The sequence below is a fragment of the Microchirus variegatus genome, assembly GCF_963457635.1.
Source record: "Microchirus variegatus genome assembly, chromosome: 4".
Classification (NCBI taxonomy): domain Eukaryota; kingdom Metazoa; phylum Chordata; class Actinopteri; order Pleuronectiformes; family Soleidae; genus Microchirus; species Microchirus variegatus.
This window is the reverse complement of record NC_139805.1, coordinates 17205537-17219092: the sequence shown is the minus strand read 5'-3', so window position 1 is coordinate 17219092 and position 13556 is coordinate 17205537. Positions and strand designations below refer to the sequence as shown.

Sequence of the window (13556 nt, the reverse complement as noted above, 5' to 3'; positions counted from 1 at the left end):
ATGTGCCAAACGTGCACTTGTTCCAGAATAAGACCGTTGAACTTTCCACACTAGTAAAGTTTGACCTGGATTAACATCGAACCAGTCTTCTCTGTTTCAGCGAAAACCGCTGAAAACTTTATAGTCGTAAAGTGGCCAACAAACTTTACAATGAGAGCTGCGAGCATTATGAGCTGTTGCCGCACCAGTTCAGAGCTCTTACTTATAGATTTGTCTCCTGGAAAAGGAACTTGCAGTAAGAATGGAGAGAAACATTATATTTTGCATTATTTGGCCCTGCTTTTTAAAAATCTGCACTCCTCTGCCTCCATGTCTATCCATTTATCCTTGAGTGATTATCCTTTGGAGGATGACGTGGAGCTGCATTGTTGTTTTTTAATCTGAACACACTGACATGCAACAGAGATGTGTTCTTTATGTAGGAAGGTTTTCATTGTTACACCACCCATGAGACGGTGAGTGACTACATCCACAAATTAATTTCTTAATCAATATATGAGAAAGCAACTTGAGCAGAGATTTAATGAAGTAATGTATGTCTTTATTAAACCACCCCAGGCTCTTTCTTGATACAGTGCACTGCATTTCAAATTTCAAACGTGTAACTCGGCAGCTTCCATGGAGACCAATTTGATCGATCGCTCCACAGCCTTCTGCAATGAGGTTGCAAAGCTCTTCATTTATAAAAACACAGATGTCAGTGGAAGCCCGTCAAAATATATTACAGCTTAATATACAAATATATAAATGTACATTCAATAAATACATGATGAAGCATTCTTGAGGTGTATTATGGCTATAATGTGGGCCAGTCCATCAGTTTATTTGAGCAATTTTGTAATGTTTGACCTTTCAAAATAAGGGTATGCTGTAGACTGAGCTGCGTCAATGAGGTGAACTGTTTCAGACACGATTGAACTAAATCATTTTCATTGAAAATAATGATGATCACTAAAACTTGAAGAATGCACATCCCAACTGGACCAAACTCTCAATTACCTTCAAATCAAAACAGGGGAAAGAGCCTTTTAAAGTGAACAGTGCCACAATAACCAAAAACGTAATCAACAACAACCAAGGCTTCAATAAATCAACACATAACTCATATTCAAAAATATATATATATATAATAATACTGATTAAAAAAGGTATGTACAATGACCACTGTGATTTTCTGTTCAGTAGACAATTAATATTTCTTTGGTCCCTGTTGATTGTAGGCAATTAGTGGTTTAAGTAACTAAACTATTAAGGGAAAAAGTTATCTTTTTCACCTTTAAAAACAAACAAAAAATAAAAAAAGGAAATATGCCTTAATTATTCCTGCCACTCATCATTTTCACATTTACAATAATCCAAGTTTACAGATGCAAAGAACACACATCTGTTCAGGGTTCAGATTACATCATTACATCAAATCTGTATAAAACAGTGTATATATATATATATATATATATATATATATATATATATATATATATATATATATATATGCAAAAAAAATGATTACAAAGATATGCAGCAAACGCTTCTCAAAGTGTGAATTTATAAAACTTTAAGCACATTATCACAAAGGAACCTGTAACAGTAGATGAAACTTTCAGAGAGAGACTGATTTCCAGCACTGGTTTGGTGTTGGCTGCACTGGGAGTTGCGGAATAACAGGAATAGTCGGAAAAACATGCAGCAGTCCAATTGCTTGTTAGGTTTTCCCAGTGTTGCTACGTGCTGTCCATCTTTGGTTATGTACGAGGAGGAGGATTAATGTGCATGACGTGGGCCTGTGGTCGAGTGCAACTTCAAGCATCATTCTTCCCAAATTGAGTGCCATCCATTTTCACCTTATGCCTCCTGGAAACAACGAAAGACAACAGTGAACTTTTGATAGTGAAAGTACAGAACATGGCTCAATATGAAGGCAGATCAAATAATAAGGTGGCTTTTTCTTAACTTACACTCTCTCTCGTTTATTGCTGTTGTTGTCTTCTGTTGACTTGACAAATTCTGCCTCTCCTCCTCCTCTGACGAGATAGGCAAACTCTCCATCCTTCGACCTTAAGATCACTCTGTTGTTACACAAGAAAACAACGATATTAAAAAAAAAAAAAAAAAACACAAACGTCATCGTGTCGATTGCGTGTCTTGGTGTTGAGGACAGCTTACTTGGACTGGGTCTCCCCAGTCTTGACACGCATTTTCCGCATGTGAAACTTGCTGCTCTTCCAAAAGTCCGACCAGCTGAAGAGTGAGTCCTTCTCCCAGCGCAGCTTCACAATCATTAAGTCTCCGATGTTCACGTCAGTGGTGATGAGGAAAGACAAAGTGGAGTTGTAGTTCATTTCCGGCCTGCAGGGTGAAGTTCAGAGCAACAATCAAAGTTTAGTTGCTTAGCTTGGACTGCAGCATTAGTGTGTGTGTTATTCATGTGGTAGATGCGACAGCATTTTACTGATTGATGCACATACAGGACAAAGGAAATGGCCTCCTTCTCTCCCTCAGTGCCATACAGCGAAATTAGTATGGGCTGCTCTGTGAAGTTCAGCTGGTCCTTACTGAAGAAATGCATCTTTACTTGGTAATGGAAAACTGTAGGAAAAGGAGGAAAGAGACAGTTGAGGGACAGTTTTATGGCACCTTATTCACAGAGACTGGCACACTGCTAGTAACATATGTAACAACTATGTAACGTTAGTTTAACACAACAAAAAGCACGGAGGTAACATTCTACAGTTTGTTCACTGAGAGTGCAGTAGAAACCTATGTGTTTACATGAGACCTCCACCCAGCAGAGCACATTATTTACTAGTTAATTCATTAAGATATTCAGAAAGAAAAATACACAGTGGAATAACTAGGGGATTAAGCCATGTAAAGAATAAAAAGCAACAATACAAGCAATGATTAAAACATGCACCATTGTTTCCTGAGGAAATTATCAATATTTTTTAGAATGTAAATGTTGAATCCACACGATCTTTCCGCGGCACTTTAATAGAATACTGATTATAAGATTCACGTTGCAGGGTTCATGGCCTGACTGACTGAGAATGTATGGCCGATCTGCCAGTACTCGACACAATCAGAGATGACACACAAAGTTGTGTTTAAACAAAGACGTGACATGGTGAAATGCACATGCACCTTATCAGGCAAAAGATTGTGTACATGGATGTTGGACCTGTATTTGGCCACTCTATATAAAACAAAGTTCCTTTATTGCCCCCCTGTCTTAGAAAAATGCTAGATCCACCTGCAGGTTCAGGGTTCCATTATCTCTATGTGCTCATACATGGCAGACTGATGAGGTCAGAGACCAGACACCAGACTCAGTCTATGTTCTGCTGCTGCTGCAGTCGACATTTCAAACCTGACTGAACTGCATTTATTTAGAGATGAACTGAAGGATACACGGTTTCAAAGCCTGGAAATCCTGGATTAGGCCATTTCTTTAAGCGGCAACTCTTGATTATTAGTCGTTAAGTTTGGACAAACTGACAAGGATATTATCTAACTTTATTTATTCATCTTTTTTGATGATGGTTTGTGCGTCACAGGCCTCATCTAATGTTACCAGTATTGGCACTGGGACAATGACATCACTGGCCATGTCATAAGCTACAAGCCCAGTGGGAAACTGAACACTCACAAAACTATGACTGATATATATATATATATATCTTGTTTGCATTTCATAATATTATTACACTGTCCTACAAACATGTTGAGTGGGAGCAAAACCCTAAATAAACCTTTCCATTGCCAGCCTGTCACATGTAAAGGTGTCACATTACCATACCCCCCCGCCACCAAAATACCCGTGACCTCCTCCTTCTCATGTGACCTCCTGCATTTACAGGAAGTAGAAAAAACTGTTTGTGTTCTACTACGCGCGTCACAAACTCTAACTAATGTGTTACTAACTCCAGAAGTTAAATCAGGCTAAATGTTATTGTAATTAAACATCTGTGTTTACCTTTGTATGGCATCTTTTCCCGGGTCTTGAGGAACATCTTGGTGCTGCGGGCCATGCGGACCTTTTTGATGTTGTACCCGAGCTTGTTGCAGCGATTCTTCTTGCAGTTGAGGCACATTCCCTTGTTGAAGGCCTGGTTGGAGTTGCAGCGGTACGCCATGCTCTGCTGCTCTACCGAGTTCAGCAGGGAGTCGATGTACAGGTGGATGGAGCGCTCATGGGAACATTTGACGAGCTGGTCCACATCTACAAGGTTACACGGAACAAAATAAACTATGAAATGTCTTCCTAGATCCTGTCATGCTACAGAGAAAACATCAGAAACGACTTTATGTTTTTATTCGTTGTCTAAAGTTGTAAAACACTGAGTTGCTGTTGCCTTTGTCTGCCTCAGCAAAACTCTTCACAGTCCCGGAATGTTGGCTTTCGTGACATGAGATCTAAACACTGTGATACTGCGAGAAACAGAGAGTCGTGTGTGGCCTCGAAATGGTTTGAATGTTACTAACTAGTCAATACAACACAGTCTTACGATCTTTTAAGAGAGTGAATACGGAAGCGTATAAAGCAGGGGTGTCGAACTCATTTTCACTGAGGGCCACATCGGCATAATGGTTGCCCTCAAAGGACCAGATGTAACTGTCATACAGAATAAATGTAACTAAATATAATGTAAACTAAAGCTAACTACTCCATAAAATATTGCTAAATAACTTTCTGTATTTATTACTTATTCCATTTCACTCGTCGCATGATGCATATACAATGATACACTGCGATCTAGTGGCGGTGCCGTCACTTTGCGGGTAACACTATCTCCATGCATTGTGGGAAATGTAGTTTATGGTCAACGCACTCAGCATAGACCTATTTTAACACTGATTTTTAAGACCAATTAATCACTCGCGGGCCACATAAAATGACATGGCGGGCCACATCTGGCCCCCGGGCATTGAGTTTGACACATGTGGTATAAAGGAACATTTATATCCGTGTGATACTGTGAGATGCTGCAGACAAGCAACCACTGAAAGCTTTTAAAGTGTCTGCTGACAACGGTGTAAACTGACATGACCCCATTTTGACTATTTACAACACCGTTCTGACAAATCATTCACTTAAATGTGAGGTATTTATAATGCAGTGTCACGTGGACAAGGTGGGTGAAAGATTGGTACCAAAGGGTCTGAGATTGTACACATCGGGTTAAGTAGATTATTGGCCTTAAAACGGCGGGGAAGGGTTGGTGGTGTGGTGCATACTTTGGAATCCCTTGATCCCTTGTGACGCAATTCCCAGCAAGGTGTTCTGGATGTCACAGCCAGGCTGGAAGGTGCCTCCATTGGGGTAAATGTCGATGTGACCCACAGGCCTCTGGATGCCGATGCTGCGGTCCGGGGAGCCTCGAGTGTTGGTGTGCAGGACGTCCACAAACTGAGCATCGTCACGGGAGAGCGTGCTCTGGGCATCGGCGTGTTCAAAGGTGGGACCAGCCGGATCCAGACCTGGGTAGACCAAGACCAGAGAGAGTGGAGAATTTTTTTTTTTTTTTATTTGGGACACAAAAGCGGAAAAGAAAGCCACTCTACACAGTACACTGGCCTTTAAAACTGAGCGTGTGATTCATTTCACAGTTTGCTGCTCTGGAGAGTTAAGCTCATGTGAAGTATGCCTCTCTCACAGCAAACAAAAAAAGCAATGTTCTAATACGGCTAAAGCTGGATTAACTTCATGGCATCAAATAGCAGTTTTGAATAAAACACAGACCCTGGTGGAAAGTGTGCGTATACTGTATGTTTGCATCAATATTTCCATTAGTATCAAGAACATATTTAGATATTTAAAGACTCACTTCTGCCAAATGCAAGCACATAAAAATGCACCACAAATGTCCATATTCAGAGGGAAGCGTTCAAAAAGAGGAAGTAGCACACTGAATTATGGGATTACCCTTTATTTAAAAGTACACTAGGCGGGATTGACAAGTTATTCCATAATATCAGCACTTTCAGAGACGGAGAGAGGCCTCTGTAAAGTTTCAAACTTCCTGGGACGTCAATATTTAACGTAGAAAGAAACAAGTTTCAAACAAAGAAACAATGCAATACTATCCAATAAATCCATTACCCAGTTATTACCCTGCTAATCTGATGAGAGGAATGTTTTTAATAAACTACAGGTCAAAGTCAGCTATTTGTCCAGCAATCCAGCTTAATGCAGCTTTAACCAGAAATAACACACAGATTATTATTATTTTTTTTTTTTTTTTTAATGTAGCTTTTAGTTATTTTTTTTAATTGTTAATTATGTTATTATTTGCCCGATGTCAGATGGAATCAGCTCCAGGCCCCTATAACCCTCATGTGGGGGATAAAACAGTAGTCAATGAATGAATGAATGAATGAATGAATGAATGAATGAGTGAATGAGTGATGTTCTGCCTCTGTTTGTTCTTCATAAACAGAAATAATGTAACATCATTTACTTCCTTCATCTGAAAGCGATGATGTAGTGACAGAGTTCTCTCACCTGTGATCCTGCTGATTTTATGGTCAGTGAGGTCTCCGGCGATTCCAGCCACATGCGCTCCCAGACTGTAACCCAGCAGATGAATCCTGTCCCAGGGCAACTGCAGCTCAGTCTGAGAGAGCGAGACGTGGATATTAGACATTATAATGACCTGCCTTTTGAAACTGTTTCAAGTAAATACTGCAGGGGAAGTAAAAGAAGTAAAAGAGGGTTGGTTTTTTTGCCACACTTTAATTATAAGAGTCTGAGATATGAGCCATCATTTGTGTCATGATAAGCTTTTCCAGGAGGATTGGGAGATTGAAATTTAGATTTCATGTCGACACCTGGCAAACAAATGAAAGAAGCACCACAGTCTGAGTTTTTTTTTTTTTTTTTTCTACAGTCTGGGCTCAACTTCATACTTTAATGAGATGCTGCTGTGAGCCGCAAACACAGCTATAAAAATGCTTTTATGAAGCTTATAAAATCATGTAGGAAAACATTACCCAGCAGCACCACTGGGTAAATAACACAAATTCACTTGTCAACAAAGAAAACCTAGCTGCTCACTTGTAGCCAGGCGACAAACTTGGCGACGTCCCGGCCCACTAGTTTGGTGTAGGCTGCAGAGGTGGGGTAGTGCTGGTTGGCGCGGTTCAGCCAGTCCACCACAATCACATTTCCATTGGGCTCCCGGCCGTAGAGTGCCGTCACCAGCTTGGGCACCCAGCTCTCAAACATCCCTGTTACCTAGAATGAAACGCACAAACATCGTCACAGGCGTGGTCTGAGCTTGTGTTCTGTGCACTGTGATTGGACAGGAGCCAGGCGTGTGTTGTGGCTCTAAATCACATTATTAGGAGGAGATGCATCGGTAAAACGACACTCTCACTATGTTTTATCAGAGATTTAATGCATTTACCTCATTCACCAGATGATTTAGCCTATAACGTATAACACGTAAATCACGTCTTTGATTCTCATCAGGCTACAGATACAGGTTCAACTTGTTATGTGGGTGTTTTGACATCATTCAAAAACCCCCTACTTATCAACATGATTTACATCCATGAGAAAGGCAGGGATCAATATTATTTATTATTATTATCATTATTATATATAGCAACAGTGTGTGCCGTATAGGCGACATACCGTCCATCCGTGTATCACGATGAAGGTCTGCGTCTCCGCGTTGAATTCACACTCCTTGATGGTCTCCGGCTGTCCCGGCACGATGTAGCACAGGTCATCTTCAGGCTCGTCCACCGTGCGGAAGGAGAACTTGGACTGTATGTCAGTGAGGTCTGTGATCCATTCAGAGGTGGTTGGCACAGGAGTGGTGGGGACTGTGGTGTTTGCTGTGAACACACACACACACGTTATGATGCAGGATTATTAGATTGTTGTGGCATGCCAGAAATGCCGAGGACTGACTGGAACACACGGATTAATATGTTAATGTGTTTTATTATATAATCTCATGCATGCATTCAATAATAACTCTCAAACACACACTGAAAGTAGAAAGTTTTTTGTGCAAACTGTGGAAACATGCTGATCACACTGATCTGGCCATGTGTGACTCACTCAGTCCACCGGCCTGACACAAATAGAGTGTGACAGTGTCGCCCCCTTTTGTCTTCTCTGCAGTTTCACCGGCACATGCATGTGCATAAAAAAGACGCTTAAGACCTGAGTTTAATGCAGTTATTATTACAGATTAATTACAAATGCACCTCTGAACACGTGACATTTTCTTCACAAAAAGTCCACTCAAATGTGGCTAAATTGAACAAATCAAGTGTCTTAAAGGAGATTTTTGTCTCTAATTACATAATAAAAATGTGGGGGTTTTGTTCATTCTGCAGCACCGATAAGAATGTAATTGTACTTTCACTTAAAAACACTTGAACATTATGAGGCTTTTCTCTTCTTCTCTCTCTGCTCTTTCTGCAGACAAAAGGCCTGTGGCTTCTCTCATGCACACACGGTGTAAACTGAGCTGCAGACCTGCGGCTTTTCACGAGGTTATTCACGGTCACCATGCGACAATTAACACGTCATTAATTATCCTACATAACATGCGTCTTCATTGGTCGCTCTTCTTGAAATCCAACATTTGTAAAGTGAATTAAAGTGCAGTTGAGTCACTCTCTTACCAAACACAGTTGTGACTTGAGGGTCGGAAGAAAAAGTTGCGATTACGTTCCCCAAAATTATCCAAAGTGTCAAAAAGCGGATAGTTTCCTTTCCCATATTATTAAGACTTTTGTTTTCAATAGGAACAAAATAAAAAGTGGTCCGTTGAAAGTGGACCAAGGTTGAAAGTGGTCCGTAAGTCCAGTTGTGAATTTAACCAGAACAGCGTGTGGTTGTGGGTCAGGAATGAAGTTTTTCTTATGGTCTGTCACAGATATGCAGCTCCAAGTCATCTTTATGGGTGGCTTATTTGCATATGATATCCTGATTGGCTGGTTTTTAAGTGGGCGCGGTCTAAACTTTGGTCTAGCTCTGAGGGGGGGTAAAAAAAAAAATCATTCACAACCTTCGTCACAGGAAATACCTCAAAACCTATCATTTAATCTGGTAGATTTTTATTTATTGTTTTACAGAAATTACAATGTATGGACCCTAAAATGAATTAGATTGGGTGGGTTTATTTACACCAAACCAGTTTTAACCTTAGAGGATAATGCAATCACAAAGTGAAGCCCTATGTGTGGCTTTATTGAACTTGAATTAAGCAAGTAAACCAGTTTCATTACTTAAAAAAAAAAAAAAACGTTTTCAAAACTTGTGCAAATGTGCACTAAACAGGCAATCTTCAACTACAGCCAAATAACTTAAGCTCAACACTATTTAGAGGTCTGAATATATCTAAAGATAGCACTTTGTTTTCTCCACACACTACTCTGGGGGCCCCTTGGTGATCAGGGGGGCCCCCACGCAGCTGCTTAGTTTGCTATGCTAATCTGATTTTGTTTTTCCACGGCTTGAGTTAAGATGATCAAAGAACAAAAACCTCTCTATTTATGGGAATGAATATTCATGTTTAACTCAAAGGTTACGTCGTTAGTGTTGGAGTACACTGTGTGAAGTAAATCTGTATAAACATGTTTTTTTTAAATGTCAGTTGCACTTTCACATAAGTTGTTATGATTTGTTCATTTTAATGTATAAAAATAGATTCATAAATTAGCAAAAAAAAAAAAGATAAGGACAAAAGAGGAGGTTCTACGAGAGGCGGCTGACACTCACCTGCATGGGTTCAAGAAGGCATCGATGCAACAGCATCCAAGGAAGTCATGAAATAAGACATTATGCTTTGTAAAACAAACACAATATGTTTGGAGACGCACAGAAAATCCTTTAAGCTGCCAGTTAAACCCAAACTGTTGTAACTCAGGCTCACAGAGCAGAAGTTTGGTGAAAATCTAAGACGTGGACATCCAACAACTGTACCAAGGAAAGTGTCACTCCTGGGACTGACCGCCTCACCTGTAAAACCAAAGTCGTCGGACTTCAGTGCTTCAAATGCACAGCCCAGTACCAAGAAATAGGTTAATAAACAACACATATACTCTGAATCTGGGGTCATTAAACCCTGGAAAGAAAGATCATAATATTGTTGTACAGTAAGTTCACTGATGTCAGTGCAACACAGGGTGTGTGATATTTAAGGATAAGGTTTCCATGTTTTTAAACGTGATATACAGTGCATGAATCTTTTGTGTATTTAAGTCCGGCATGAGAGGAAAACGTCATTTGACACTGGCTTTACTTTGTCAATGTGTGTAAAAATAAGAATAATAATAAAAAATAGTGTAACCTCATAGATTCCAATAAATGTATTTTTAATTTTGTGGGGAGTTTAAAGACATAGACAGACATGATCTATTGAAATTATCATCATCAAGTCTCACATTCTCTTCAGAGCCAGACTGAAAATGAAGTTAAAGCTGTAGTGCGTAACTTAAAGGTGCATTATGTAATAAATCTAAAGCAACTGGCCATAAAATCCTCCTAATATGTCACAGAGACTCAGGAATAATGTTCATATAACAAACTGAACTCACCAACAACAACAGTACAGCCAAAATATTCACATTAAAAAAAATCAATTGCAAATCATGTTTATGTTTCGAAATCATGTTTTGGCATGTGGCGCCACCGTCTACCAATCATTGCAGTCAGTAGAGAATCAGCTGCCGAGTGACCACGGGTTGCCAGTTACGTCTGAGTCTACGAAACGAAACCTAAAAGTCCTCGGTATTTTGAATTTGAGTGTAGCAACAGTTTTTGGCCACATACTTACATATGGCGCCTTTAAATATAAACAAATGTTTGTTACATTCGAACAGTTGTCAAGTGAGCAACACTAGCAGTGACAGAAGTTAAACACTGGAGCTTGAAATGGAAAGTTATTTTTACTTCTATATTTGCCTGCTCTAAACGGGAGATCCCTGTCTCTTTTTCTGTGTGTGTGTGAGTCATGGATTGTGATAAGGTGATGCTTATGGTCAGACCTTAGCGGGTGCTACCCGCCGATTAAATAGCAGGGCGACGCCTTTCCCTCTGCCACAGCCTCTGATCTCAGACTTGATCTTTGCGTTCACTGTGGACACTGTGCTCGAGCCCAAGGGAGACGCAAAATGACAAGGCAAAAAAAAAAAAAAAAAAAACATGACTGTGAAGCATTCCGACACACCCGGGCAACATGAGGAAGAGGAGCAGACGCAGACGATCATGAGGACTAGACAGTTGTGTGTGTTATCTTGGTCTGAATCTCTAATATAACAACGTTCAATTTCATTCACTGAGCTCCACTTATAGTCTGTCTTTGACCATGAAACTTGAGGAAATGAAAAGATCACTGCAGAGATGACACACAACTCCTCCACTTTCCTGTTATTGCACTTCTCTGCTAAAGTTCATAAAGTAAATAAAAGCTGCACATTCTACCGTTTGCACATCTTCCAATGTATTTTTTTTGTTTTCTTTTTTTCTTTTTCTGCGAATGTTCAGGACAAGTGTTGGATGAACGACGTCTGTCGGGTTTTTGACCCAATGGTCAAATATTTGAATAGGAGATGAATAAACACTCCACATTCTACATCATCTTGTTTGTTATCTGGTCCATATTTGTTTGTTTTTTTTTGTTTTTTTTTATTCCTCTCCTGCCTCCAGAATGTACAGGAAACCACTGGAGCAAACATTACCACGAGGTGTAACTTGTGATTCATGGCGACACAGAGTATAGGCTGTGCTGCTGAAAGTGAAAATGCTGCTGTAACCTCACAAAAAATGATGAAATCCTGAATACAAATATGCATTCAGACGACTCGCTGAGGGGCCTGACCCGAGGAAAGACGGAAGGGATTCTGTTTGAGAGCCCGACGTAGCATAAATATTCTCTCAGAGTGTATTTGCGGGGGCCCCTCGTCGTGCTTCACCATGTGTGTACAGTATGCGGCTCGTTTCATCGGCACAGAGAAAGACGTGACTACTGATTTTCTTCCAACTCCATGTGTCATGGCTCCTTCTCCGTGCGTCCTGCCTCGTCTTTGCGAGGCCGTTCCTTACAGTGTTTTTAATAACTTTACTGACACAAATCATACGGTGTTCTCCTGTTTATCTGGATGTTTCAGCTGCCATTATCTGTAGCCAAACGGAAAGAGAACTTTTTTTGCTGAAACCTTGAAGCCAGCTGGTGTCAGTTATTTAGAAGAATGCGTTAGGACTCACCAATAATAACATTCACATTCAACATTTTTACATGTGGCACTACATGTTTTTTTTTTCCCCATTCAGAAAACCATTACATGATAGATTTGCAGCGACTGTTGAAGAAGAAAGCAAGTTTCCAGGGGGTTCAGCCTTTTACGAGCCTTTTTACGACAGTGAGGTCATAAAAGTGCCACAGTAAGACTTGATGAAGAAGAGGTGATGTGTGTAAGAGCAGGGCAATATTTTACTCCTCTATTCTTAGCCGACACAAAGAGGTTGTTGTAACCTCTTAAGCTGGCAGTATAAAGAGGACCCTAATTGATGCCTGAATTGAAGATGAGCTTGTGTTTGTGTGGAAGTGCACTGAGCCTGATTCTTGTTTGTGCTCTATAAACTGTATGCCCTATCATTAAAGAAGATAATCTACGATTTCTACGACATTCTAAAGACTCAGCTGTGTCAAAATGTAGAATTCAGGTGGAGTTTTTTTTTTCTTCCACAGACAATCAGCAAGGTCAGAAGAAGGCAGCATGTAAGTCAGAACTAGACATTATTTTTGTTTAAATGGAAACGCTTAAGCCTTGAATAGTGAAGCAGATAAAATCCCTGCTGTGTCTCTGTTCTTGTGCGTGTATAAGGGAGTGAGGACATTTTGGGACAGTGAGGACGTTTTGTCGCCTCTTAAAAGGACTTTTTGAGGGTCAAGACCTGGTTTTAGGGTTAGGTTAAGGCTGATGGTTAAGGTTAGAGTAAGGGGCTAGGGAATGCATTATGTCTATGAGTGTCCGTACTACATATGCTGTGCAAAAATGTGTGCGTGAGTGTGTGTTCACAGGCTCTGCACACCTTAGAGCTTAATGTGCTCAAGACGTCACTACTGGCAATAAATATCCCTTAAATGGGAGCTCTAATGTGTAAGGAAGAATGCATGTAAGGCTGTACATACTGTATGTGCCTGTATATACTGTGTAGGTACACTCTTAGAAATAAAATTGCTGAGTAGTACCATATAAGGTTCTTCAGCTTGTCCTCATAGGAGATCCCTTTTGGAGGGTTCCACCAAGAACCCTTTTAAAAACCCTTTATTCAGGAAAGGGGTTTTAAAGGGTTCTCTGGATCAAAATGGTTCTTACTGGAACCATTAGTGTTACCAAGAACCCTTGAAAACCCCTTTCTTCAGGGAAAGGGTTTTTCAGAAGCAAATGGTTCCAGGTAGAACCTCAGCCCTTGTAGAAGAACCCTTTTGGAACCCTTATTTCTAAGAGTGCACGTACAGAGCTTTTACTCCCCTCACACTTGTGTCGGCGCACAAGTGTCCACATACATACAACATAAAGCAAGCATG

General features: G+C 40.3%; 1 protein-coding gene across 1 annotated transcript; it reads right to left on the bottom strand.

Moving 5' to 3' along the window:
- Positions 1-1522: 1522 nt before the first annotated feature.
- Positions 1523-8855, bottom strand: lpla (lipoprotein lipase a). The gene is made up of 10 exons (XM_083888477.1): positions 8644-8855; positions 7637-7842; positions 7055-7234; positions 6503-6614; positions 5236-5478; positions 3974-4219; positions 2466-2586; positions 2164-2346; positions 1956-2066; positions 1523-1851 (listed from the first exon to the last, which is right to left on the bottom strand). Exons 1-10 carry the CDS (start codon positions 8738-8740, stop codon positions 1800-1802), a joined length of 1551 nt encoding a protein of 516 aa, XP_083744603.1. The 5' UTR covers positions 8741-8855; the 3' UTR covers positions 1523-1799.
- Between the last annotated feature and the right edge of the window lie 4701 nt (positions 8856-13556).

What these genes read in the sequence shown, in the direction of transcription:
- lpla (XM_083888477.1), bottom strand. Translation starts at nt 8,740, where the DNA reads ATGGGAAAGGAAACTATCCGCTTTTTGACACTTTGGATAATTTTGGGG. An exon ending in AGGGATCAAGGGATTCCAAA is followed by an intron (nt 4,220 to 5,235) that starts GTATGCACCACA and finishes GTAACCTTGTAG; the next exon opens with ATGTGGACCAGCTCGTCAAA. An exon ending in AGCAATAAACGAGAGAGAGT is followed by an intron (nt 1,852 to 1,955) that starts GTAAGTTAAGAA and finishes CGTTGTTTCCAG; the next exon opens with GAGGCATAAGGTGAAAATGG.